The sequence below is a fragment of the Prunus persica genome, chromosome G6 (genome assembly GCF_000346465.2).
Source record: "Prunus persica cultivar Lovell chromosome G6, Prunus_persica_NCBIv2, whole genome shotgun sequence".
Lineage (NCBI taxonomy): Eukaryota > Viridiplantae > Streptophyta > Magnoliopsida > Rosales > Rosaceae > Prunus > Prunus persica.
In genome coordinates, this window is record NC_034014.1 from 6265616 (window position 1) to 6292210 (window position 26595).

Genomic DNA, 26595 nt, shown 5'->3' on the forward strand with positions numbered 1-26595 from the left:
TTTTAATAGTTGCATTTACTAAGGGCATTTTCTGGTATTTTGAATGTTTCACCATTCTCTTTATATATAGAGATTACTAGCCCCTTGGCACATGAATTGGTTTTTTTTTTAATTTTAAAAAAATAAAATGGGTAGTTATGTTTCATAAAAGTATGATATATTATCTGATTTTGTTTTTAATTTTAATTTTTTTAATATGAAAAAATATGAATTTATCATATTATCCTCATTTAATTAATAATTTCAATTCTTAATGTTTGAATTAATCAAGAGTATTTTATGGTATTTTGAATGTTTCACGTCATTCTTTACCTTTTGCTTTATATATATATAGATTAAGAACGCTAAAATATAATAGAAAATATATATGTACAAACTAAACATAATTGTAACCTATGTTTATGGTTACAAATACAAACTACAAAACACAATAATCTATTTTAGTAATTCATAGTTTCATTCACTTTGCATTTGATCACACATGCGATGCATGTGTAAGAGGATAAAAAAAGCAAAAAAATGTATGCACTTTGAAAGTCTTAATAGTTGGAGCTTATTGGCATTGTTTCACAAGTATTGTTCTCTTTGTAAATAAATAAATAATCCATTGTTCATCCACAATTGGAGTACGAGTAAGAATAAGTTTCTTATGTGCTTCCCATGAAATACACAATTATTTGGGTTCATCACGACAATGGGATTGTGCTACTATTTTTCTTTCCAATTTAAATAAAATATTATTATTATATAATACAAATTTAGCTTACATCAGTTGGCTACAACAATGAGCCGGTCCTTCTTACAACTAAATTTGAATCCCCCTTCTTATAAATTAGATTAATTTAGAGTAATTTGAATTATCGTTTGTATTAAAAAATATGATACTGCACATTCATGCACCAAATATTTCTGTTACAAGTAGGTTTAGGTTTAGAACCCTATTTTGTATATGAGATTTGAAAACCTATAATCCATAGTTCCCAATGATAAAACCTTAATCCAAGGCGTAAGGCCAGATAAGATGCATGCAAACTCATCAAGATCATGACATTTGGGCAAACCATGTGAGTCATCCCCAATTCTCAATATATTGGGAATTAATTGCAATACATGTTCCCCTTATACTTTCTTTTGCGTGCTCTGTGCTTGGTTTCATATTAAATTCCATCTCTCACCCATTACAATAACACATCGCAATGCCAACTCAGGGATTTGGGTTCCTTCAAAAGTCCAAGCTTCAAACATTTGGAACATAAATGGTTGTGTTGCTTTTATAATAATTTCCTTCAATCTTGGTTTATATTTCATCTCTTTATTTGAATAATTCTTAGGTTTCTTTTTCATAATAATTATCACACTATTATTGTACCTAATTTTCTATTTTCCCATTCATACTTAATTGTAATTGTAATTTTGCATAGCGCATCTACAATTATACTCCTTATTTTTTTAATTAAAATTTAGCTAAAAATACACAAAAGATATTTTAGGAACTCTCTATAAAATTTGAACTCCAATAATTCTCCTTAGTTTAGAGAGTCATAAATACTATAAATATTTTTTAATTCAATATAATTAGTCCATCTCTATACAAAATAATATATAAAAAATAGTTTGCATTAATTAAAAGTTTAAAATATGCATAAAACAAATCAACATTAAAGAGCCACTAGGAATCCTTTTTCTCCCCTCAGATTTAGGAGCTCCTAGAGGTCTCCCTATTTTAAAATGTGGATAAGAAGAAATTATACAATAGTACGGTATCACCACGTCAACTGGTGATACTTCCACTCAGATATTGCCACGTGTCTTTTAAAAGAAAACTTAAAAATGTTTTTCCAACTAGACATTGGGTTTCAATTTTACCCTTTAGAATAAAATAAAATATAAAAACAAAACAAAAAAGAAAGAAGTTGACTGCAAACTTGGCTGTAGTGCAGCCCTTGCTGTCGCCCCTCCCTCTTTTCGTTCATTTATGTTTCTCTCTCTCTCTCTCTGAATACAAACACAGAGGGAGGTCGCGGCAAGGGAACATCGAATTGGACCGAGGAGAAAGGGAGGGCACGGCAAAGGGGGTCTGCGAACTAATAGAGGAGGAGGCTGCGCCACAGTTATTTTTTTCTCTTTTATTTTTCTTTTGAAGGGTAAAATTGGAACCCAATGTGTAGGTGGAAAAACAATTTAAAGATTTTTTTTTTTAAAAGACATGTGGCAATATCTGAGTGGAAGTATCACCATCTGACGTGATGATACCGTACCATTCTATAATTTCTCGTGGATAGAGAGCATAGTTGGAGTTGTGTTTTTCCAATTTCTCCGTAAAATTTGTCTAATAAGGTGGTTTAGAGAGCCCACTGCGGATGCTCTTAAACTCAAAAAAATAAAAAAATAAAAAAATAAAAAAAATTTGCAAAGGACCCACTAGTGTAGTGGTTTGGAGTATTTACTCCCTCAGGCAAGGTCCTGGGTTTGAGTTCTAGCATCCGTGTTGTGTGTGTAAGTTTAATATATTATCGCTCATTTTAATAAAAAAAGTCCTCAAAAATAAAAAAAAACTCGAAAAATTTGATGGTAATAACTACTTGATTATGTTCATATATATTAAGTACTCAATTGTTTTCATATATATATGTTTGATGGAAATCACTCACTTACCTTAATCATATAATATTTGAAAATATTCATCAAGAAAAATCCTAGCATCCACACCTTTCCTTCAGAGCCGCACCTGGGGGAGGTGGTCTATGCCCCTCCTCCCCACCACCCCCCATCTCCCCTCCCTATCCCTCCTTTCTCCCTCCTCTATCTTCCATCTGAATCCCACGATTGCGAGTTGATTTGTTTTTCCTTCCCATGGCTTCCCATTCCCCCCCTCCTTTCCCCTTATCGCCATCCCCCTCCCTCAAATTTTTTTCTGGTCACATTCCTCTTTTTGCTTTGATTTGTGCAGTGCTTTATTTTTGCAAGTGTTTTGGTTTGTTTCGGTTTAGTTTTTTTTTTTTTTGCAGATTCAGGAGTTCTTGTATAGGTATATTCCAGATCTTTAGTTTTCCTGAGGACTAACAATTGGTTTTGGTCGACTTGGGTGATTTTGCTGGAACTCTTGTGTATGTTGGAGATTGTTGAAGAAGCCATCGTGAAATACCATTGTTGCCATGATTTAGTTGTCATTTTTGGCCCACGTACGCAGAGTTTTGGCTCATGTTTAGAGTTTGGAGCTATAATAATAGAAATTTCCGGTTTGTGTGGGTTGAGGTTTAGCCGATGCAACACCATTCAATGGAGTTTGAGACACTATGATTCTTGTTTTGGAAATAAACATCACAATTCAAAATTAGATGTTTTATCACACAAAATTAGTTGGCCATAAGTATAATAACTTTTCCCATTAAATCATAGTATCCCTTAAGGGCCAAAGCTCGTTTAAGAAAATTCTCAATCAAATCACCAAGGACAAATATAATTGTGGGGAATGAATTTCTTCATTAGTTTGGAAAGACTTTGTACCCTCAAATTAAGAAAAGAAAGACAAAGTCAGCCCTTAAACACACCAATGTGGTGATGCTTAAGTCAAATGAGTGTTATGAAATAAAGATAGAGTTTCTTAGTTCGAGGAATAGTACCTTCTCCAAAGGATGTAGAATCGTTTATATAAGGCTTTGTGTTGGCTGCTTTATCATTGTAAGAGGCTACATGTTGAACGTTGATTGGTCATCAGCATGCACGTCAAGTTAATTAGCTGGCTTTATACTTTTTAAATATACTCGAATTGGATGAGTGTGATAATTATGAATTACTACTGTAAGGCATTTTGCCATGGCAAAATGCAGGGGAGGTAATAGTTGTTAATGTTCATATAAATTTATGTATTGCGTCTTCATATATTAGTGTTGCTGAAAAAAAGGGAGGAAGGTATAGCCGTGCGGCTATACCATTAAAATATTCGAATATATTTAAAAAGTATAAAGCCACTGAAATAAAAATAATTAAAAATAATTCCGAAACCCACTGAAATAAATTTTTTTGTAAAAATTGACTAAAAAGAAAAGCCCAACATGGCAATTACAAAGGAAATCTAATTCGAAACTCATCGAAACAAAGTTTTTGTCGACGCACTTGAGAGCTCCGCCGCTCTCTTTCGAGATTTGGCCTCGCTTCCCAAATGTTGAAGGTTGGCTGAGACTCACTGACTCACTGAGATGCTGAAGAGAAATATAGCTGCTGCTTCTTCTTTTTATTGCAGCAGTCGGAGATGGAGAGGTATGCCTTGTCTTCACTCTAACTCCACTGTTGTTGTTTTCGCCAACGATTACTTTGCTTTCCTTCACTCTCAACCTTCTAAACCAATCAAATCTACAAGAACCCAACTAGAGCAGCCAGAGAGAAACTCACCCAAAATCACAACTGTTGAGGATGCTTTCATTGTGTTTGATAGAATGCTTCAAATGCGTCCTCCGCCTTCAGTTGTTCGTTTCGATCAAATATTGGGTCAAGTTGCGAAATTGAAACATTATTCGGCCGTCATCTCCTTGTATAACCAAATGGATGTGTCGGGAATTAGACCTGATGTTTGTACTCTAAACGTTCTCATTAATTGTTATTTTCATTTGGACCAAATGGGTTTTAGTTATCTGTCTTGGGAAAATTCTTCAAAGTTGGTCTTGAACCAAATGTCATTACCTTCACCACTCTAATCAACGGCTTTCTTCTCAAGAATAGAATGGCGGAGGCGGCAGGAATTTTCAACAAAATGATTGCGGAAGGTAATTGTCAGCCTGATGTGGTTACTTTCAGCACACTAGTAAAGGGCTTTTGCATGAAAGGTAACAATAGTGCTGCTATTCAGTTGCTTAGGAAGATGGAGGAAGGAGCTCGCAAGCCTAACCTAGTTGTCTATAACACATGATAGAATTCATAGATTTTGGATGTGTTTGGGAGAGAAATGAGAGAACGTTGCTCTCTATGAAAGAACAGAAAAATTGAAGGAATGAAGTCAGCTATATTTCATTACATGCCAAAAAGAGATATATCCGTTGAGGAGAGAGAAGAGAGATTCTTCTCTAACTGCCTCAATACAAAACTCAATCCTAGCCATTGAACTATCATCCTATAAGATGATTACACTTGTCTCAATCTAACACCTCACTTAAAGAGCCACTTGGACTCTAATCCAAGGGTCCTTATTACAAGCAGCAGAAAAACTAAAGTTTTTTAAAAAAAAAAAAAAAAAAAAAACTAAACAATAGAAACATTTAAATGAAATGGAATTAGGCGGCAAAGGGGATTTTTGGCTCAGCTCAAAGGGTTACACATCAACACTCCCTTCTAACCCTTTGACTGATTTAACTCCAAGCAAATCTCTGAGGTACACAAAACGTTCCTTGGATAAAGCCTTGGTTAGGATGTCTGCAATTTGATCTTCAGATTTGCAGTAGATTAGCTCAATTTCCTTTGCTTGGATAGCTTCTCGGATGAAATGAAATTTCCTGCTTATGTGCCTGGATTTCTGATGAAAGACAGGATTCTTTGCCATTGCTATGGCAGATGTGTTGTCACACAGAATTGGTGTGCCTTCCACTTGCTCCTCTCCAAAATCTTCAAGTATAAACCTTAGCCATTTAGCTTGTGATGTTGCTTCAGCAGCACTCACATATTCTGCTTCAGCAGTAGACAAAGCTACAGTATTTTGTTTGATTGAGGCCCAAGAAAACATGCCAGATCCTAGAGTAAACACATATCCTGAGGTACTTCTTCTGTCATCCTCACTGCCTGCCCAGTCACTGTCACAGTAGCCTATTAAGGTAGCTGCCTTGCCCTTTTTAAACTCAACTCCATAATCCAGCGTGCCTTGAACATATCTCAACACCCTTTTGGCTGTTCCCATGTGCTTTCTAGTAGGATTATGCATAAATCTAGCAAGCAGACTTGAGGCAAACATGATGTCTGGTCTTGTAGCTGTCAGATACAGCAGACTGCCTACAATCTGCCTATATTCACTCTCATCTGCCATTTCACTTCCATCTTCTTTGCACAGCCTTTCATTTGTAACCAAGGGGGTTGCCACTGATTTACAGCCTTTTAAACCAAATTTCTCAACCACTTTCATTGCATACTTTTTCTGATGGAGAAATATGTATTTCTCAGTCTGCACAACTCCCATGCCAAGAAAATGATAGAGTAGCCCGAGATCAGTCATCTCATAATGCCTCATCATGTCATTTTTGAACTCTTCAAGCATTTTTACACAACTTCCAGTATAAACAATATCATCCACATAGAGAGAAACAATGAGAATACCTGAGCCTTCATCAGTTTTAATGTAAAGTGTAGCTTCACTTGGACTTTTCTTAAATCCTGCCTTGTTGAAGTAGGAATCTATCTCATCATACCATGCCCTTGGGGCTTGTTTTAATCCATACAAGGCCTTGTTCAGCTTATACACTTTGATTTCTTCATTCTTTTTCTCAAAACCCTGTGGCTGCTCCACATATACTTCTTCTTTTAGAACTCCATTCAGAAATGCAGACTTGACATCCAGTTGGTATAAATGCCATTCCTTCTGTGCAGCCAGAGCTATCAAAGTCCTAATGGTATCTAGCCTTGCCACTGGGGCAAACGTCTCATTGTAATCGATTCCAGGTTTTTGTGAGTAGCCTTTAGCTACTAACCGAGCCTTATTCTTTTGCACAGTGCCATCTAGATTAAGCTTGGTCTTATAGATCCATTTGACACCAATAACAGGTTTGTTAAAAGGCCTTTCCACAAGCTGCCAAGTGTTATTCTTCTCAATCATTTCTAACTCAGCTTCCATTGCCCTTCTCCATGACTCATCTAAATCAGCTTCTTCAAAATTCTCAGGCTCCATAATGCACATATTACACTGAGCCATAATGTCATTAATGCTCTTCCATTTCTTTGGTGTATGATCAATAGCTTGAGAACTTCCTTCAATGCTCTCATCCTGCAGGGTAGGATCTCCATCTGCTTGTGTTTGTGTCTCCAAGCTTTGACTTGGTTCTTCTGGAGCTATGACTTCTTCATGTATTTGCAGTGGTGCATTCAAGTCTGGATTTAGAGCATAGTCTTGATTTCCAGTAGGCACAAGCACAGTGATTTCTCCTTCTCTAGCATTCTCCCATTTCCATAAGCTTTCTTCATCAAATTTCACATCCCTTGACAGAATAATCTTCCTATTTCTTGGATCAAAGAGTCTATATCCCTTTTCACAAAGACCATAGCCTACAAAAATACACTTGTGACTGTTTTCTTCAAGTTTATGCCTTAATGCAGAAGGAATAAGCACATGACAAGGAGATCCAAATATTTTCAGATGTGCAACTCCTGGTTTTCTGCCAGTGAAGGCCTCAAATGGTGTTACCTTATTGAGAGCCTTGGTAGGACATCTATTCAACAAATAGACTACAGTATTGACAGCCTCTGCCCAAAACTCATAAGGGATACCTTTCTCATGCAGCATTGACTTAGCCATTTCAACCACTGTTCTATTCTTCCTCTCAGCTACTCCATTCTGCTGAGGGGAGTAAGCCACTGTTAATTGCCTTTGAATGCCAGATTCTTCACAGAAACTGTTAAACTCTCCTGACAAGAATTCTCCACCCCTATCACTTCTCAAACTCTTTATCTTGAACCCACTTTGCAGCTCAGTCATAGCTTTGAATTTCATGAAACACTCCAATGCACTTGATTTGTTTCTAATGAAATACACCCAAGACATCCTAGTGTGATCATCTGTAAATAGGAGAAAATATCTGTTTCTAGAGAGGGATTCTGTTTTCATTGGTCCACAGATGTCTGTGTGAACCAATTCCAAAGGATTAGAAGCTCTCCAAGTTGATTCCAAAGGGAAAGAATCCCTATGCTGCTTTCCTTGCATACATCCATCACACACCACTGACATTTGCTCCAAGTGGGGTAGTCCATGAACCATCCCTTGATTCTCAAGCAGCTTCATACTTCTTTCATTCAAGTGCCCAAGTCTCTTATGCCATGTCTGCAAGCAATGTGTAACACTTGCTTTTAGAACCAACTCACTGGCAGGTATCATTGTCAATGGAAAGCATCTGTTGTTTGTCATTTGCACCTCCACAATCAGATTTTCCATTGACTGATCATCATAAATTTTCACCATATTCTCTCCAAACACAAGATGGTAGCCATGTGCCATCATTTGCCCAACACTGAGCAAATTTTCTTCAAGACCAGGTACAAGCATTACCTCATGAATGTGCTTCTTACCAAACTTGGTTTTTATCACCAAAGTTCCTTTTCCAGTAACTGAAACTACTTCTCCAGTCCCCATCTTCACCTTAGAAGTCAAATCCCTTTGAACATTTACTAAGAGTCCCTCATCTCCTGTCATGTGATTACTACACCCACTGTCTATGTACCAAGAGTGATTAACCTTTACATCTGTTGCAGCATTACAGACATAGAATAGTGTACCAGTTTCTTCCATCTCATTTGCATAATTCACCCTATGTGCATTCCTATTTCCATTGCAATCTCGGACCATATGTCCAAATTTTCCACATCCATGACATTTAGGCTTGCCTTCATACCAGCACTTGCCATAATGTAACTTGTCACAATGCTTACAAGCTGCTATGTTACCATCATTAGGCTTCCAAAGTTTTTGAAAGCTTTGATTTCCATGAGCACTTTTCTGAAAACTCTGATTTTCAGAAAGACTCTCATTCTTAGGCTTCTTTTCTTCTACATTCAGACTAGCAAAAGCTCTTTCTGAAGAATTCTCAGTATGCCTATCCAATCTGAGCTCAAAGCTCTTCAAGGAGGCAACCACTTCTTGAACTTCCAGAGTTTCAAGATCCTTTGAGTGCTCTATCACAGAGCATATAGAATCATAGGACTTAGGCAGACTAAACAATAGCTTCTGCACAATTCTCTCCCTAGATAACTCCTCACCATAACTCTTCATTTGATTCAGCATATTAAACAATCTAACCAGATAGACAGATAGGGATTCACTATCCTTCATGCGAGCATATTCAAATTCCCTACGCAACCCTTGCAATTTAACATTTCGTACCTGTTTATCTCCTCTGAATTCCAGTTTCAATATATCCCAAGCTCCCTTCGAGGTCTCCTCATTCACAATCCTTGGAAATAGCTGATCTGAAACTGCACTTTGGATTAATCCAAGTGCACGAGCATCCTTCATCAGAATCTGAGCCACCATGGACTTCTCAGTTTCTGCAGCCTCTTCTTTTTCTTTCTTCATGCCTGAGTCATCTAGCCCATTCTCGACCAGATCCCACAAACCGTGCGATTTCAAAATAGTTTTCATTCGAATACTCCAGAATTCGTAGTTTTCTCCATTAAAAACTGGTGTTCGAAGCTCAGCTGCTCCAGATCCTGCCATATGAGACATCTTGATGCAAGAATTCGCTACTTCGATCTCCAAATCAGCTCAACGATAGCTCAGATCGAGCTCGATTTTCTGTTCACAGATCACGCCCAGCTCAATCAATCGAACCTGACTCTGATACCATGATAGAATTCATAGATTTTGGATGTGTTTGGGAGAGAAATGAGAGAACGTTGCTCTCTATGAAAGAACAGAAAAATTGAAGGAATGAAGTCAGCTATATTTCATTACATGCCAAAAAGAGATATATCCGTTGAGGAGAGAGAAGAGAGATTCTTCTCTAACTGCCTCAATACAAAACTCAATCCTAGCCATTGAACTATCATCCTATAAGATGATTACACTTGTCTCAATCTAACACCTCACTTAAAGAGCCACTTGGACTCTAATCCAAGGGTCCTTATTACAAGCAGCAGAAAAACTAAAGTTTTTTTTAAAAAAAAAAAAAAAAAAAAACTAAACAATAGAAACATTTAAATGAAATGGAATTAGGCGGCAAAGGGGATTTTTGGCTCAGCTCAAAGGGTTACACATCAACAACACAATCATCGACAGTCTTTGTAAGGATACACTAGTTGATGATGCATTAAACCTCTTCTCAGAAATGATGTGCAAGGGTATTGCCTCAGATGTCATTACCTATACATCCTTGATTCATGGAGTTTGCAAATTAGGCAAGTGGAAAGAGGCTACAAGGTTGTTGAATGAAATGGTGAGTAAAAACATCTTTCCAGATGTGTGCACATTCAACGTCTTGGTAAACGCACTTTGTAAGGAGGGAATGGTCGGGGAAGCAGAAGGCGTGGTTGGGGTGATGGTTCAAAGAGATATTGAACCTAATACAGTTACATACAATTCACTAATGGATGGTTACTGTTTGCGAGGAGAAATAGGAAAGGCACAAAATGTTTTTGAACTAATGCTTAGCAAGGGCTCCATGGTTAATGTTGTTAGTTACAGCACATTGATAAATGGATATTGTAAGCATAAAAGGATTGATGAGTCCATGATGCTTTTTCTGGATATGTCTCATAAGGGACTAGTTGCAAATACCATTACCTATAACATTCTTCTGGATGGTTTTGGGAAAGCAGGTAGAATACAGGATGCACAAAAGTTGTTCTCTAAGATGCAAGCTTGTGGCCAACATCCAAATGCTCAAACTTATTCTATTTTACTGGATGGCCTGTGTAAAAACCGACAACTTTCTAGGGCAATGCAATTGTTTGGAGAGATGGAAGCGAAGAAGTTGGATATTAATATTGTGATTTACAATATTCTTATTGAAGGTTTGTGCATAGCTGGAAAAATTGAATCTGCAAGGGATCTGTTTTGTGGTTTATCATCAAAAGGACTTCAACCTAATGTGAGGACATACACTATAATGATCAGTGGACTCTGTTTCGCGGGCCTAACAAGTGAAGCAGAAAATTTGCTTATCCAAATGGAAGAGAAAGGATGTTCTCCTGATGGTTGGACCTTTAACACAATTATCCGAGGGTTCATCCATAATAAACAGACATCAAGGGCGATGGTGCTTATTCAAACAATGGTAGAGAAGGGTTTTTCTGCAGATGCATCAACAATGGAGTTGATAGTTAATTTACTGTCGAAAGATGAAGTGGATCCTGCTTTGTTGCCGTTAATAAAGTAATCTTTCTGAAAGTAATAAGCATATATGGACAATGAAATTTGAAACTGCTGCACCTTCAACAACCATAAAGGTATTTCAGTGGTTGAGCGTATGGCAGGAGGTGAAAAGGCCTTCTCACTTGCATCCTTAATCTCTGGTATTAATTCTGTTTAATTGGCTATCTCTTTTGAACTTTTCCCTTAATCCATGATGATTTATTAACTTTGTTTTCCTATCACTTGGCATCTTGCAGTATATAGAAGGCCAAATATATAAATTTAGGTGTGCCTTCTCGTGACTCTCCTAGCTTGAAAATGTTTCTACAGATAATGTGGCTACTGTTTCGGGTAACAGAAACTTTGACAAAACATAGGCCATTATAGGTTAAGTCAATTGACATTGACTTCAAAATTAGTTATCTACAGAGGATCTTTAAAATCAAAGGTTGGTTTGTCTCACTTCCCACATAATGTATAATATATATACTAATGGCTTCTAGTTTGGGGATGAAATAATGAGCCTAAACTTTATCAATTCATTGATGTTCTGGAGAGGAGTGTGTTATTTTGGGATAGCGGCTGGTAATGGTATATATATTGTTGTTTCTTGATTGAACTTGTGTTGAGTACCCATCTTTATGTTAACTAAACTAATTTTCCAAGTTAAAACTCTTTTGTTTCTTGTCTGGTTCATATATACCAGTCAAACTCTTTAGATGGTTTGCTTGGTTAGAAGTTGGAACTAGTTAGCCATGATGGAAAATACTAGCCCCAATGCCAGGATTGGGATTGGAAGGGGAGGGAGAATTTTTACAAAGTGATTTTTGAATGTAGTGAATTATATATTTTCTATCAAAAAGAAAATGACATGCTTCAATTTGCAGCTAGTTTATGTTTTCTTTTCATATTTCCACCCATACAGTAAGTAAACCTCATGTGTGTTTGTAAAGGCCTATATTTGTACAATGTGTAATTTTGGCATTGGTTTAGGACAACTGTCATTTTTGTGTTTGATGGTGCAATTGCAGTTTTTGTGATTGAGTTTTAAGTGAAATAATAAAATTTAACAGCATTTAATAATAGTTTTGTAATTTTGAGGTTTTTTGGTTGCGTGATTGTAAAATTACATCCTATTTTTTAGGCATTGGCCTTATGTAAATTAGGTAAAATTATATTCTTATTTTACATATTAGGCATTGGCATATAACGCCTCGCCTTTCAAAACATTGGTTAATAAAACCACATTAATTAATAATGCAAGGGACTTTGCAAATTCAATGGCAAAGCGTATGATCTCTTATGTGGACTCAGCATGAGAAGCTCTTATGGAGCCATAGCTAAGATTCTGAGAAGAGGGAAAACACCCCTGTATTTTATCCGACACCAGCTAGCACAGACAAAATTGGCATGCCTGGCCGGTACTTAGCCACCAGCTTCGCAGTGCTTCCTCCTCCAGTTAGGACCATAGAACAAAATACCGATAATTTCGCCGATATTTCGGCGAAATTATCGTTTTTTTAGGGCAGCGATATTTTAGCACATTTTCATATATATATCATCAATTTATCGATACTTTCCTCGATAATTTCGCCGATATTTCAATAACGATATTTTCGTTCAAGTTGTAGCTTTAAATGGACAATATATCGCGATATTATCGATAATATCGCGATATGAACTTACAAAATTAAACCCAGTCTTTAGATGAACCCCTCAGCCTCTGAAACTCAGCCTTTCTCTGTCTCTCAACTCAGGAAAAAAAAAAAGCAGAAAGAGGAGAGTGAGAGAGAAGAGAAGAAGAGGAAAAATAAATAAATTATGGAGTGGGTTTTTATGTTTTGCTACTTTGGATTGTGATGAAGCGATAGAGAAGAGGGAAGAGGAAGCAGGGAAAGAGACGGAGAGATAGAAGAAGAAAGAAAAAAAAAAGCAGATAGAGGAGAGCGGGAGAGAGAAGGGAAGAAGAGGGAAAAAAGGTGTGGAGTGGGTCTTTATGTTTAAGTGTTTTGGATTGTGATGGAGGAGAGAGGAGAGGGAAGATGAAGAAGAGAAAGAGACGGAGAGAGACGGAGAGATAGAAGAAGAAAGGGAGAGAGAGAGAGAGAGAGAGAGAGTGGGAGTGTGAAACGGAAGAGGAAGAAGAATAAAAAAATAAAAAATAAAAAGGGAGAGATGGGTGAATGCCCAAAAGAGAGAGAGAGAAGGCAGGTTGCATGTACCGTGTACAAATTACCTTATTTCTATTTTCAACATTTAAGTAAATATCTTTGTCCTTTTACTTTAATTTATTTTTATATTACTCCATTTACTTAAGTTTACAACGTAAATAAGGAAGTACCCCCATTTGGATTCAAATAAAAATACTAGAAAATCAAATTCCTACCAAATCAAAATATGAAAAATCGGTTTTAGTGCAAAATACGATTTAGGCTAAAAATAATGGCTCATTAAGTCATACTAAAATCCCATAAAATCAAGTTTTCTTATTTGATGTGTAAGGAATAAAAGCCGCCAAAAATTATCTTGAGAAAATGATTATTCCAAAAAACCATTTTTCATACTTAATCAATTTTGCACCTCCGCTAAAAAATTTCTAGGTCCGCCACTGATAGTAGTTGCCATAAAGGTTAGGCATCGTGGTGTTGGTGAATCGATTAGGAAAGATGATGTTATAATCAATCTGGTAGTAAAACTTTCGAACTGCATTCCTGCTTTAAAGTTGTGGAGATTGGATGAGAGTGTACAGCAATTTTTATCATGTCTCAAGTTGATCTTGCAAGGGAAGCTGCCCATTTGCATCCACTTGTGCATCCTGCTGTTTTGGTGGAAACTTATGAACAAGGGGAATGTTGTCTCTGTTGGGAAAAAAATAAAGATAATGTGCGAGTATAAATTATAATATGTGAATTTTGTTTTTTATTGAATTTTTTTTCTAAAAAATACATGTAGTAAACGAGAGAAATACGTGCATATGTGTATAATACATTATTAAACATGAAAGTGCTAAAATCTTTATATGAATAATAACTCTGAAAAAGTAAAAAAAATCAAAAGGAGACAATAAAAACTTGAGTAATGGCCTAATAGTAATGGATTGGGCTCTTGGGATATGGGGAAATTTAACTAGGAAATGGAAACAATTTCACAAAAGACTTAATAAATAGAAATTAGTTATTTTGTGGTCTTTTCCTTTAATTTCTTTTATATTAAATAATAATCGAAATATAATTACTAATTAAAGTAATTCAAAAAGTCTAAGATATTCCTTAATTACACATATTAAATTAAAGAAGTATGCCGGCCAAAAAATAAAAAGTAAAGAAACTAATTTGATATTTTAAAAATAAAATAAAAAGCCTCTCTCGATGGAAGTACATCGGCACAAGTCTATGCCGGTGAAATTTGCGGGATTAAATTTTCTTTTAAAACAATATAGTCGTGTGACTATACTATTTATGTATAAAAAATGGACACGCCCAATACATAAGTGCCATGTCTCAAACTAGTAAAGCCGGCGGCTATACTATTTAAAAAAATTTAGGAAAAACGAGTATAGCCGGATGACATTCAAAAAAATCTAGTATAGCCATGCGGCTGTACTATTTATATATATATAAAGACCGCCAGCGGCTATGCGCCACGTGTCAACAAGTAAAGTAGGGGGGCTATACTATATTCTTTATTAAAAAAAAAAAAAAAGACAAAACGTATAGCCGGGCTATACTATTTTATAAGAAAAAAAATAATTAGGAAAAAATTAGGATAGTCGTACGGTTATACCATTTTTTTATATAATATATATTATTTTTCATCAATAATATGTGAGAATTATGTGTATAATACTTGAATATTGCTTATCTTATTGAAATTTTTGTAAAAAAATACATGTATTAAACATGAGAAATACGTGTGCACGTGTATAATACATTATTAAACGTGAAAGTACTAAAATCTTTATATTGGTAATAACTTCGGAAAAGTAAAAAATCAAAAGGAGATCATAGAGACTCGAGTAATGGGCTAATAGTAATGGATTGGGCTCTTGGGCAATGGGAAAGTTTAATTAGGACACCCAAACGATTTCACAAAAGACTTAATAAATAGAAATTAATTATTTTGTGGACTTTTCCTTTAATTTCTTTCATATTAAATAATAATCAAAATATAATTACTAATTAGAGTAATTCAAAAAGGCTAAAATATTCCTTAATCACATATATTAAATTAAAGAAGTAGGCCGTTCAAAAATTAAAAAGTAAAGAAACTAATTTGATATATTTAAAATTAATATATAAAAAATCTCTCTCGTCGAAAGTACGTCGGCACAGGTCTATGCCGGCGAAATTTGTGGGATTAAATTTTTTTTAAACAGTATAGCCGTGCGGTTATACTGTTTATGTATAATAAAAATGGATACACCCAACACATAGGTTCGACATGTCAAACAAGTAAAGTTGGTACTTTATACTATTTTAAAAAAATTAGGAAACACGAGTACAGCCATGCGGCTGTACGGTATCTAATGCTATTAAAAGATTTGTATGCATTCGAAAGGTATAGCCGTGCGGCTATATGAATAAAATATTCGTATAAATTCAAAGAGTATAGCCGTCCGGTAATATATTAAAATATTTTAATATATTCAAGGGTATAGCCGATCGGCGATACTCTTTATTTTTAAATGTTTGATTAGATTTCCTGTTTGTTTTGTCACTGCTTGATTTTCAATTCAAGTCTTTTGTAGAAAACCATTGGCTTTGGTTTCCCCTCTTCTAGGGAAACTCAGGTCTTTAGATTTGTTATATATAAGTCCTTCTTCTTGTGCGAAATGGTTTTGAGCAGCTCCCGGAAATGAGGCAGTGGGCATGAGTGTGGAACTTCAGAACAGAGTTCTGCAAAGTCCATCTCCTTGGTAGAAAAGCCAAATGATATATGATCTCTGCATGCTGGTAGGTTTTTAACAGTCACTGGCAACTGTGAACCAGTGGCGGACCCAGAAATTTTTTAGCGGAGGTGCAAAATTGATTAAGTATGAAAAATGGTTTTTCGGAATAATCATTTTCTCAAGATAATTTTTGGCGGCTTTTATTCCTTACACATCAAATAATAAAACTTGATTTTATGGGATTTTAGTATGAAGTATATATTGACTTAATGAGCTATCATTTTTAGCCTAAATCATATTTTGCACTAAAACCGATTTTTCATATTTTGATTTGGTAGGAATTGGATTTTCTAGTATTTTTATTTGAATCCAAATGGGGGGTACTTTCTTATTGACATTGTAAACTTAAGTAAATGGAGTAATATAAAAATAAATTAAAGTAAAAAGACAAAGACATTTACTTAAATGTTGAAAATGGAAATAAGATAATCTGTACACCAGTTAAGCAAATGGGCAGTTTGAAGCACCTACAATGGTTTTTTCGACGAAGGGAGGTGCAGCTGCACCTCCTTGCGCCTTAATGGATCCGCCTCTACTGTGAACTGAATCATTCTTCCTTTTTGAGAGTGAAAGAAATGTTGCCGATACACTAAATGAGCTTTTCTGATGTCGAACGAAGGTACGCGTGCAGGATCATGCATAGCCATTGAACCTAACTTTCTTCAAGTCTTGCTACCTTGACAATTAGTGTGACCTGAACTCTATATATATATCATCTTCCCATCAGGATGTGAAAGCACATTTCTAAAGATTTCTTTTTCACAGTAACCTACAAAGTGAGTTGGAGCTTAAGGCACATTGTTAGAATTTGTTCTATCCATCTAAGTTCTTAACAATTCTTGGAAATGGGTGGCATGGGAGAAAGATAGAAACCTACTTGGCAGTTGGTGTTGGAGAAGTATCAATTTTCATTATGATAATGATTTTTGGGAATCATAGGACTTTCTTTCTGCTGCTACATACTATCCTGCAATAGGGTACGTAACATCATGATTATACTTAAAAGGATAATAAATTAAAGACATCAAAAAAACATCTAAAGTCTCAATCTCAATACAGTAATAAATTAACATGCTAAAAGCAAAACTAAAGCGGACAAAAACAACACTTAAACTACTAGCTCACATTACCACAATTAATTATAAGCCCAAACAAAGCCCACAAACCCAACATAACCGAAACCCTAAATCAACCCATGAGCCTAAATGAAAAAGGGAATTTTATGCTAGCAACTTTCTCTCTATCATTCTCTTTTGAATATTCTCCATTCTTTTCATGACATGTGTCAATTTCCTTACACTTAAAACAATGTCATTAATGCATCACACAAGCTACTTTTTGTTTTTCAAATTTACTCTTATTAAATATATTGGATTTTTTTTTTTGTTTCCTTCATTTATCCTTTTTTTAAAAAAAATAACTACTGTACCACCTTGTTAAAAAATTAATAAGAAAAAATGTGAATTTTTTTTTTTTTTTGAAAAAAAAACACACAAAAGAATTTAGACCTCTATTGATTGATACTTAACCATGTTCGAAGGATGATTCTTTTGCACTAATCTAAAACAATCAAACTTGTCTAAGGTGGAAACTTAGATAAGGCGGAAACTGCACATATGATGTTTACATAGTCATTGTCAATGACCAATAGAAACAATGAGAAAATAGGAGTTTCATTTCTCTAGAGAAAAAAACAAAAACACTGACTTTTTTTTTTAAATTTAATTTTTTAACAAGGTTGTTGTAAAATTAATACATTTAATAAGGGTAAATTTTGAAAATAAAAAGTATCTTGTATGATTCATTAATGACATTGTTTTAAGTATAAGGAAATTAACACATGTCATAAGAAAAATAGAGAAAATTAAAGAGAATATTGCTAACATTTCTCAAACGAAAATATTAAAAAATCGATATTGTTCGTCTCCCAGGTAATAAATCAAATAGTATTTCCCCCCAACAATAAGGAAGCTTATTGCACGTGGACGACTGTGGCTGACATACATTACAAACCTTTCGTCATCAAATGGCTGAAACTACTAAAGCCCAAAAATGCATCAATTGATTGACAGTGAGGATTTGTCCTCAGGCGTATGGTTTTGGTCAAACTGTTGTTGACAGGTGTCTTCTTGTTTGGTTGAACCATAATTTGTTTTCTCTATTTCAGGCCTGGATCGAATTATACCAATTCTATTTGTGGTACGATTTTTTTTTTTTTAAATTTTATTTTATAATAAGCGATAAAATATTAATGATGTGAAAAGTTAATACAAGAAGTCTGAACTTGTATCTAGACAACAATTTTTTTTTTTTTTTTGGGGATAAAATGTGGGCTAATAAATCACCATTTTTATTCTAAACTAAAATTACCAACTACAATGATTTTATAATAATAGACTTAAAAAATAAGGAACTAGAATTTGAGTTTTTGGTACAAGTTACGTATTAAACTTTAAAAACATCCACTTTTTTTATTTTATAAACAAACTTTTACTGCCTTGCCAATATGTCTTCGGCCTGCATATCTCTGATGCATGGGTAAATGCTATTAACCATTTGAGCTATAAGGACCTTCTAAATTTATTTATTTTCTAAATTTATTTATTTATTTCTAATGCAAACATAAGTATTTAAGCAAGGCATAAATTTAACTAAATTCATGCATTTTAAATCACAAATTCCAAAAATAACTCGAATTGATCAAGGACCATTTCATAGAGTGGCACACTACCTTTACTTTGTTAGATTTTTTTTTTCATTTCTCTTTCATATAATTGATATTGACGCAAGGGGAAATCGAATGTAAAACCTCTAGTGCATGGATAAAAATGCTACTAACCACTTGAGCTATAAGTCCATTGCTATTGTACCAATTGGTGTCCAAAAATTAGAAAAATCATGGTGCATGTCAGAGTATTGTACCAACTCGAAAGGGAATCATCCCGATAACAAAAGGGTAATTGCAATTCGGCCATGATCCGCTCTCTTGCAATCCCTATATGTGGGTGAGTTGAATTCACTTATAAAATTTTGTAGCTCAACTCGATTGGGTTCTAATGATAGTTTTGGAATGTAATTAGGTGCACTTACATATATTTACATTATTTTGAAATATAGTTGGTCAAAATAATAAGTTGGCTTAACTTATGTAAAGGTTGGGTCCAAATAGAGACTACCAAAACAAAATGACCAAACCCATAATCACAAGGTGTTTTTTTTTTTTGGGGGTCAAAATCAAGTTTCATTAATAAAAAGTCAATGGCAATTACATCATAGAGAAACTCAAAAAATTGAGTTCAAACAAATTCAATTGAAAAAACTCACTAAAATAGTAAAACTCAAAATAGGCATAACACTTATAACTGGCATAAAGTCAAAGTCCAAAACTGATATAAACTCAGATCCCAAAATTAACATAAAGCCAGAGCCAACCAAAAACATAAAGGCAAAAAACCCACAAATAGCAAATGTCCATAATACACAAAGCCCACAAAATACAACACTGCTTTAAGAAACCCTAAAACAAATAACATATATGTGTTGCTCAATCCAACAACCACAAAATTGTGCAACCAAACTAAGTCGACAACCACCAAAGAGAAACCAGCAACCAATGGAAAATGATGATGGGCAAGCCACCCACACTACGAATGCAACAAACAACACTACTATAATCCAAGCAATAAGTGCTATTTGCACTTTAAGGGCATCACAACAAGTAACAAATTGTAACATCAGTTAGAGTCTCCGTTATTGTTACTAGGGTTAATTACTGTAAACGTCCTTGAACTATGGCCCCAGTTGCAATTGGGTCTGTGAACTAAATTTTGAGGCAATGTACTCCTTTAATTAGGCAATCAGTTGCAATTAGGTCCTGCCGTAACAGATACCGTCGAAATTGACCATGTGAGTGTCACGTGATCTTCTTGTTCTGGGTATATTCGACTTTTCATCGTTTTGAACAAAACAAAATCCAATTCAGCTTGGAGAGAGAGGGAATTAAAACCCATCAAGTTGAAGATGAAAACCCAGATGCTATTTCAACACTAGAAGAAACAAAAAAGAAAAAACTCAAATTCTTCTTCTCAACCACCAAGTACCAAATTTCCTTTTTTTTTTATATTTAAAATAATGATCTTCTTTAGAAAATAAAGGCAGAAAAAAAAATTAAAAAAAGGAAAAAGGGGAGCATTATTGAGATCCATACGGTCAGTCAATTTTCAAGCCCGGAACTCGCTTGCTTTCTTCAAAGACCGGGCTTTGATGATTGCAGCAACAACGAATATGATGAAGCACAAAAGCAACGAATAGCAACAGTAAGGGACCCTTTGACATGTGGGTGGTGGGTGCCATTGGCAACCCCATCTTTGCACGGAACCAAATAGGGACTGCAGAGATCAAGATTGCCCAGAAAGGAAGTGTAATTGAAGTAACTGAACTGACTAGTACCTAGAACCAAACCCAAAATATTGTTCTAGGAAAAGTCCACAGATGTCAAGCTCTGCGTTGTGGATATGGACGAAGGGATGCTACCCACCAGATGGTTTCTCGAGAGGTTGAGGTAATTCAATATCCGCATGTCTGTAATCTCCTTCGGAATCTCGTCGGCGAGCTCGTTTCGGTTGAGATCGACAAAATTCAGGAGCTTGCATTGGCTGATTTCGGGTGCGATCGGACCCACAAACCTCACCGAATTTGAATAACGACAGAGGACGTGGAGTCGCAGTCACTATGGCAATCATCGGGTGGGCAGGGTGCACGAGTTTCCGCCGTCGCTGAGCATTGGAGTTGGGTATGGGGAAGGGGAGGTTAGGATGGGGGTTGGGGAAGATGAGATGAGGTGCCTTTTTTTGGGTTTGGTGCGATTGTTCTTGTTCTAGTTTTTATTTTTTTGAATTTTTTGTTATTTTATTCTTTAATATATATTTGTTATTATTATTTTTTTGTTTTAATTACCTTTTCTTCAGCACAGTAAATAATTCTAGAAGAAGGAGCAGTTTATTCATGCTAATTGAAAAGACGCTTTTACCCCTAATTTTGACGGACAAATTGACAGATTTGGACGGTAGGACCTATTTGCAACTGTTTATCGAGTTAACGGATGAACTTGCTGAAAAAAAAAGTTCACAGACCCAATTGCAAATTGAGGTCAAATTTAAGAACGTCTACAGTAACCCTGGTTACTACAAGAATAATGCTTTATATGCCTAGTAGCCTGTGAGTCCATATATTGTTTTAATTTTATTTTCAACTACAAAACAGTCAGTCATGTCACATCCTTATCAATTATCTTATAGTAATCAGGGGCGGAACTATTCATAGGCCTGAGATGGCCTGGGCCCCCCATCATCTTCTAAACTCTTTGAATGTATAAAGAGTATAGCATAGATTGCACAAAAAATCCTATAGTTTTAAAGCTTGTGGGCCCCCCAAATATTAAACTCTACCTCCGTCACTGATAGTAATATCATTGATATGAAGCTCAAATATAAATGTGAAGCTATATAATCAATCGGTAAATATGCTTCAAAGAAGAGAAGATAAAATGTCACCAAATCATATGCTTCAAATAAACATGGTTAAGTAGTTATTTTTAGTAGTTTATAATGAATGTCTAAGCTTTTATTCTAGTAGTACAAGAATTCTCCTCCCATCTTGGAGAAACTTAGACATACCATATATGTCTTTGGCTCTTTGTTTATTGTTTTTTTTTAATACGAACGATAGTCTAAACTAAAACGTGAGAAATTTTTTCCACATACATACTATTAAGATATCATGTAGATTTGAACATGAGAGTCTATTGTTACTTACGCTAGTGAGTACTGACCTTTTTTTCTTTTTTTTTCGGTTGATTTTCTGAATTTGAGAAGAAAAAAAAGTTGAGACTTCAAATTTGATGAGATTGAGTTGTGATTATTGACCTCAAATTTTATTCCAATCCAAACGTGTGAAGCGGTACACACAAGAGGCCAGGCGCCAGTGCGCGATTTCGGTCGTTGTCACGTGGTGTTGTCACCCAGCCATCAGGCATATCAACGTGGCATTTTATCATTCGTGTTCGGAGCGACGCATAACCAATAGTCAGCCAATCAGATTAAAGGAGTGATATAAGGTACGTTGTTGTATTAGGTGGCCTTAGCATAATCCTAATGGAATCTTCCGAAGCCAAATGCGTTCACACTTGGGTAAAGTTAATTTTTCCGCTCGGATAAATTATTAACCACTTTAGAGTTTTGAAATGACCAAAGTGACCTTACATACATTATAGCTCATCACGACTCTTTCTTCTCCCATTTTTAGTAAGTGATTATTCTCCTCAAAACGGTTATCTTTTCTGGCATGTTTCATGTTTTCTATATTCTTCATTGCTTTCCTCCTTCCCCTATTATGTTATTTTTTTTTCGGGTTCGGTTACCTTTCTGTATGGAATAAAAATTTGTGAACTCTTTATAATATATATATATATATATAAAAAGATTATGATAATTTCAATTATCTCATGAAAAGACTGTTCCTAAACGGACCTAATATTTGTATATTTGTTTGTAGATTTTCTAAGTTGGTACTCTCATGATTCATGCTTCTCTAATTTGTGTTTATAGTAACGTTTGGCATATTTGGTTGTTATTTTTAATCATAAAAAGGAAACATCTTACTGAAAAAATGTGAATAACAAAACATTTCCATGTGATCTTTTCGATAATATTTGCAAGAGTAATGCTACACTTATCATATTTGTATCTCATATTTCTATACCACATGATGTGATATGTCCATATCATACGTCATATCAATTAAATGAATGAAGTGTATTTTAATAAATAAAATTAGAAAAACAGAAACTATTATTTTACATGATGTAATATATACACATTAACAGCCACATCATATAATATGAAATTATGGTATAAAAATATAATAAGAGTAATATTTTTCTATTTACATTGAGCGCATTTTCTTTGTGGTCAAGACAATGAAATTACAACTGAACTCATTTTCAGACTTTCAAAAAAAAAACAAAAAAAAAAAAAAAAAAAACCAAAACCACGGGCGGCATCCACCGATTTTTCATTATGGCTTTTTCCAACTTGGACCAACGCACCAAGGGCATTTTGGTCAATACGCACGACAATCCGATCCAAATTCCTCAAAATGGACCTTTTTTCTGGTGGGCCCACTTATTTTTTTGCCATCCAGGAAAATCTGAAATTTTCCCCAAACACAAGGTCTTGACCGTTCGGGTCTCCTTAAATCAGCCACCAACCCCGCAATCACCACCGTACATCCAATTCCCTAAATAAATCTTGACCGTGAAAAACCGCAACACGAGCCAGCCACAAGATCAGAAAAAATCCAACGGCTCATATAAAAGCACTAGAACCTTCTCTTCCTCCCAAACCCCCTATATCTTCCCTTCTCAGCCTGAGAGCTTGTGCTCTACTCGTGCCACTCCATCACTAGGGTTTCGAAGCTCCCATTTCTCTCATCACTAACAACCAGCCTCTGTTTCCAAGGTACGTGTCGAGCACTCTCACAGTCTAGCACATCGAAACGACCGCGTTTATAGAATGCCGATCCTCTGAAATTCGGATCTGAGCTCAGCTGAGCTGTTTGGTTTGATTTTGATCTGAGATTTTGTGTGAAATGTTGCAGAACCTTTGACCATGGGGAAGAGCTACCCTACCGTGAGCGAAGAGTACAAGAAGGCCATCGACAAGGCCAAGAGGAAGCTCAGAGGCTTCATCGCCGAGAAGGCCTGCGCTCCACTCATGCTTCGTATCGCGTACGTCTCTCTCTCTGTATTTTTCTGTGTGTAAATTGTTCTCTATGTGTTTTTGTGCGAGTGATATTTGATTGCGTGTGGTCGGGTGCAGATGGCATTCTGCTGGTACCTACGATTCGAGAACAAAAACCGGAGGCCCATTCGGAACTATGAAGCACGCAGCTGAGCAATCGCACGGGGCCAACGCTGGTCTCGATATCGCTGTCAGGCTCTTGGAGCCCATCAAGCAACAGTTCCCAATTCTCTCTTACGCTGACTTCTATCAGGTAATATTAAAAAAAAAAAACAATTGTAATTAATTATATTTAAGTTTGTTTGTGTTTACAAAAATGAATTAAGGGTTGCTAATTTTTGAATCCGATTTGATTTGGTTATTTTAAATTTTGTTTATAGTTGGCTGGTGTTGTTGCTGTTGAGATTACTGGTGGGCCTGATGTCCCCTTCCATCCAGGAAGAGAGGTCAGTAACTTTTGTTTTTCTTCGTATAATGGATTAGTAAAAGTTGTAATTGTTATTTAATTACTATGAATATATCGAATTTTTCTTTGCCCTTGATCTTGTTTGGGATATTTCGTTTTTTGATGGGATTTTTTGCTTCGTTTTCAATTGAATGTATGTTATCTGTGTGCTCCTGTTATCTGTGTGCTCCTGGTGCAAGAAACCCAAATACGTCGAGTTAGAAGATTGTATTGCCGTGGATAGTCATCTATTTTGAACGATTTTATTCCAGAAAGAGCTTAATTTGTTCTGTAAATCAGATTAATAATGTTTGGTTGATCGCCCTCATTTCCTGTAATTGAGTTCGTTATGGTTTCACAACAAATTTTCTTTTGCCTCAGTTTTTTTTTTTCCTGTGGTTGTTCAGTAGTCTTAGATTTAAACAAATTTGTTTTGACTATTTAGGGAATCTTGATCTTTTTGTGCCTTCTTTTCTTCTTCAAATAAAGGTGTTTGCTTTGCTATAATATCAATTGGTTCAGTTTTTGAATTATGCATTGGATATGCTAGTACAATGTTTTGTTTGCTTCATTGTCTTGTTATATTGATATTTCTCTTCTTGTGCCAGGACAAGCCTGAGCCACCTCCAGAAGGCCGTCTTCCTGATGCTACCAAGGGTTGATAATTACATGATCTTATCTCATTGTTTTAGTTTTAGTGTGTTGTTTTGCTGGTTGTGTGTGCGTAATGCTGATATTATGTTGCAATGCTGCAGGTAATGACCATTTGAGGGATGTCTTTGGCAAAACCATGGGCCTCAGCGACCAGGATATTGTTGCTCTCTCTGGCGGTCACACTCTGGTTTGTTAACTCTTATTGCCCTTTTTTTTTCTGCTTCGGTGTATATTGTGCTAAGAGATTGCAGTTGGTAATGAAACATTTGTTATTGTGTCAATTTTCTGTATGCTCACTGGTTATGGAACCTTGCAGGGAAGGTGCCACAAGGAGCGATCTGGATTTGAAGGACCCTGGACTCCCAACCCCCTCATCTTCGACAACTCGTATTTCACGTGAGTTTTGTTTCCCTGCTATGCTTTCTTGATACACCTTTTTGCATAGAGCTATGCAAGTAATGCATGTAATGTTGTTTGATGTTTTAGGGTGCTCCTGAGTGAAAAGTATGATGGTCTTCTAATGCTTCCAACTGACACTGCCCTTCTGTCTGACCCTGTCTTCCGCCCTCTTGTTGAAAAATATGCTGCGGTGCGTGTTTTCTTGAGTTCGAAAAGTTTGCATCTGTGTACTTAAACATTACATTGCTGCATTTCCTGATTGTTAACATTAACTTTCAGGATGAAGATGCCTTCTTTGCTGATTACGCTGCAGCACACCAGAGGCTTTCTGAGCTTGGGTAATCTTTATATTCTTATTATGTTGTTTGTGATTAGTTCTAGTTCTACTTCCTCTTGAAGTTTTATTCAACACTGAATTGGCCTTAATTTCGATTACATGCTTTATTTTGTAGGTTTGCTGAGGCCTAAGCTGCGAGACTACAAGGATGATGCCAATGCCTGCGTGCTTTTGTTTTTTGGATGCCTCTTAGCTTTGGGGTTTTAGGCTGTTGGTATTTTTTTTCTATTGGGTTAGGGAAGTTGTGACTTCTGCTTCAGTTTGGAGAATTAATATGTTAAGTTGGATATAATGATGTGGTAATCATCCTTTAGATTAAATAATACTGGTATTTTTCTCTGCCTCAGATTGTTCATCTTTTGTGCCCTTGTTCGAATATGTGGCAGTATGGGCATTAATATATGAGCTATTATTAGCCCATGTTTGGCGAGTAGGACTGGATTCAATTATGAGAGAATTGTATTGCACTGAAATATGCCATTAATGGTCTAACAAGATTAGACACAATCCAATTCAAATTAATCCCAACAATATGATCACCCGATCTGATTAAACATAATTGAAATCACAATGTTTTTCAGTCATGCATTTGACTAGGATTATAAATCCTATCCAGCCGTATAATTCAGTTCACCAGAAGATTTGCTGGGATGCGTGTTTTATGTCTACTCTGGACAAGTTCTGGTATAGTTGATTTGTGCGACTTTACTTCAGATTTTATTTGCGGGTCAACAACTAAAAGCAGCATGTTGGGGCGGCGGATGTTTGACGGCTTAATCGCTCAAGTACGTTCTCACGGAAAATTGCACGGTTTAGTTTTTGGTTTGTTGTTGACTAGTGTTTGGGTTGGGCTTTGTGCCATATCTCTGTTCCAAACCAACTCTTAATTGGTGATGCAAAATGGGTGTGTGTGATCACGTAAGTATTAAGGAATTTTTTGGGTACCCAATTCTTGTTTTATGCGTGTGTTTAGATTAG

The 26595-nt window shown here is 35.7% G+C and overlaps 1 protein-coding gene and 1 pseudogene across 1 annotated transcript; both read left to right on the forward strand.

Annotated features, from left to right (window-relative positions):
• On the forward strand, window positions 4085–11316 carry LOC18773617 (annotated as a pseudogene).
• LOC18774632 (L-ascorbate peroxidase, cytosolic) lies at window positions 23195–26037 on the forward strand. Its single transcript, XM_007205713.2, has 10 exons — window positions 23195–23500; window positions 23640–23769; window positions 23861–24035; window positions 24163–24228; window positions 24836–24884; window positions 24983–25068; window positions 25198–25277; window positions 25368–25470; window positions 25560–25618; window positions 25733–26037. The coding sequence occupies exons 2-10, from the start codon at window positions 23651–23653 to the stop codon at window positions 25746–25748; spliced, it is 753 nt and encodes a 250-aa protein (XP_007205775.1). The 5' UTR covers window positions 23195–23500; window positions 23640–23650; the 3' UTR covers window positions 25749–26037.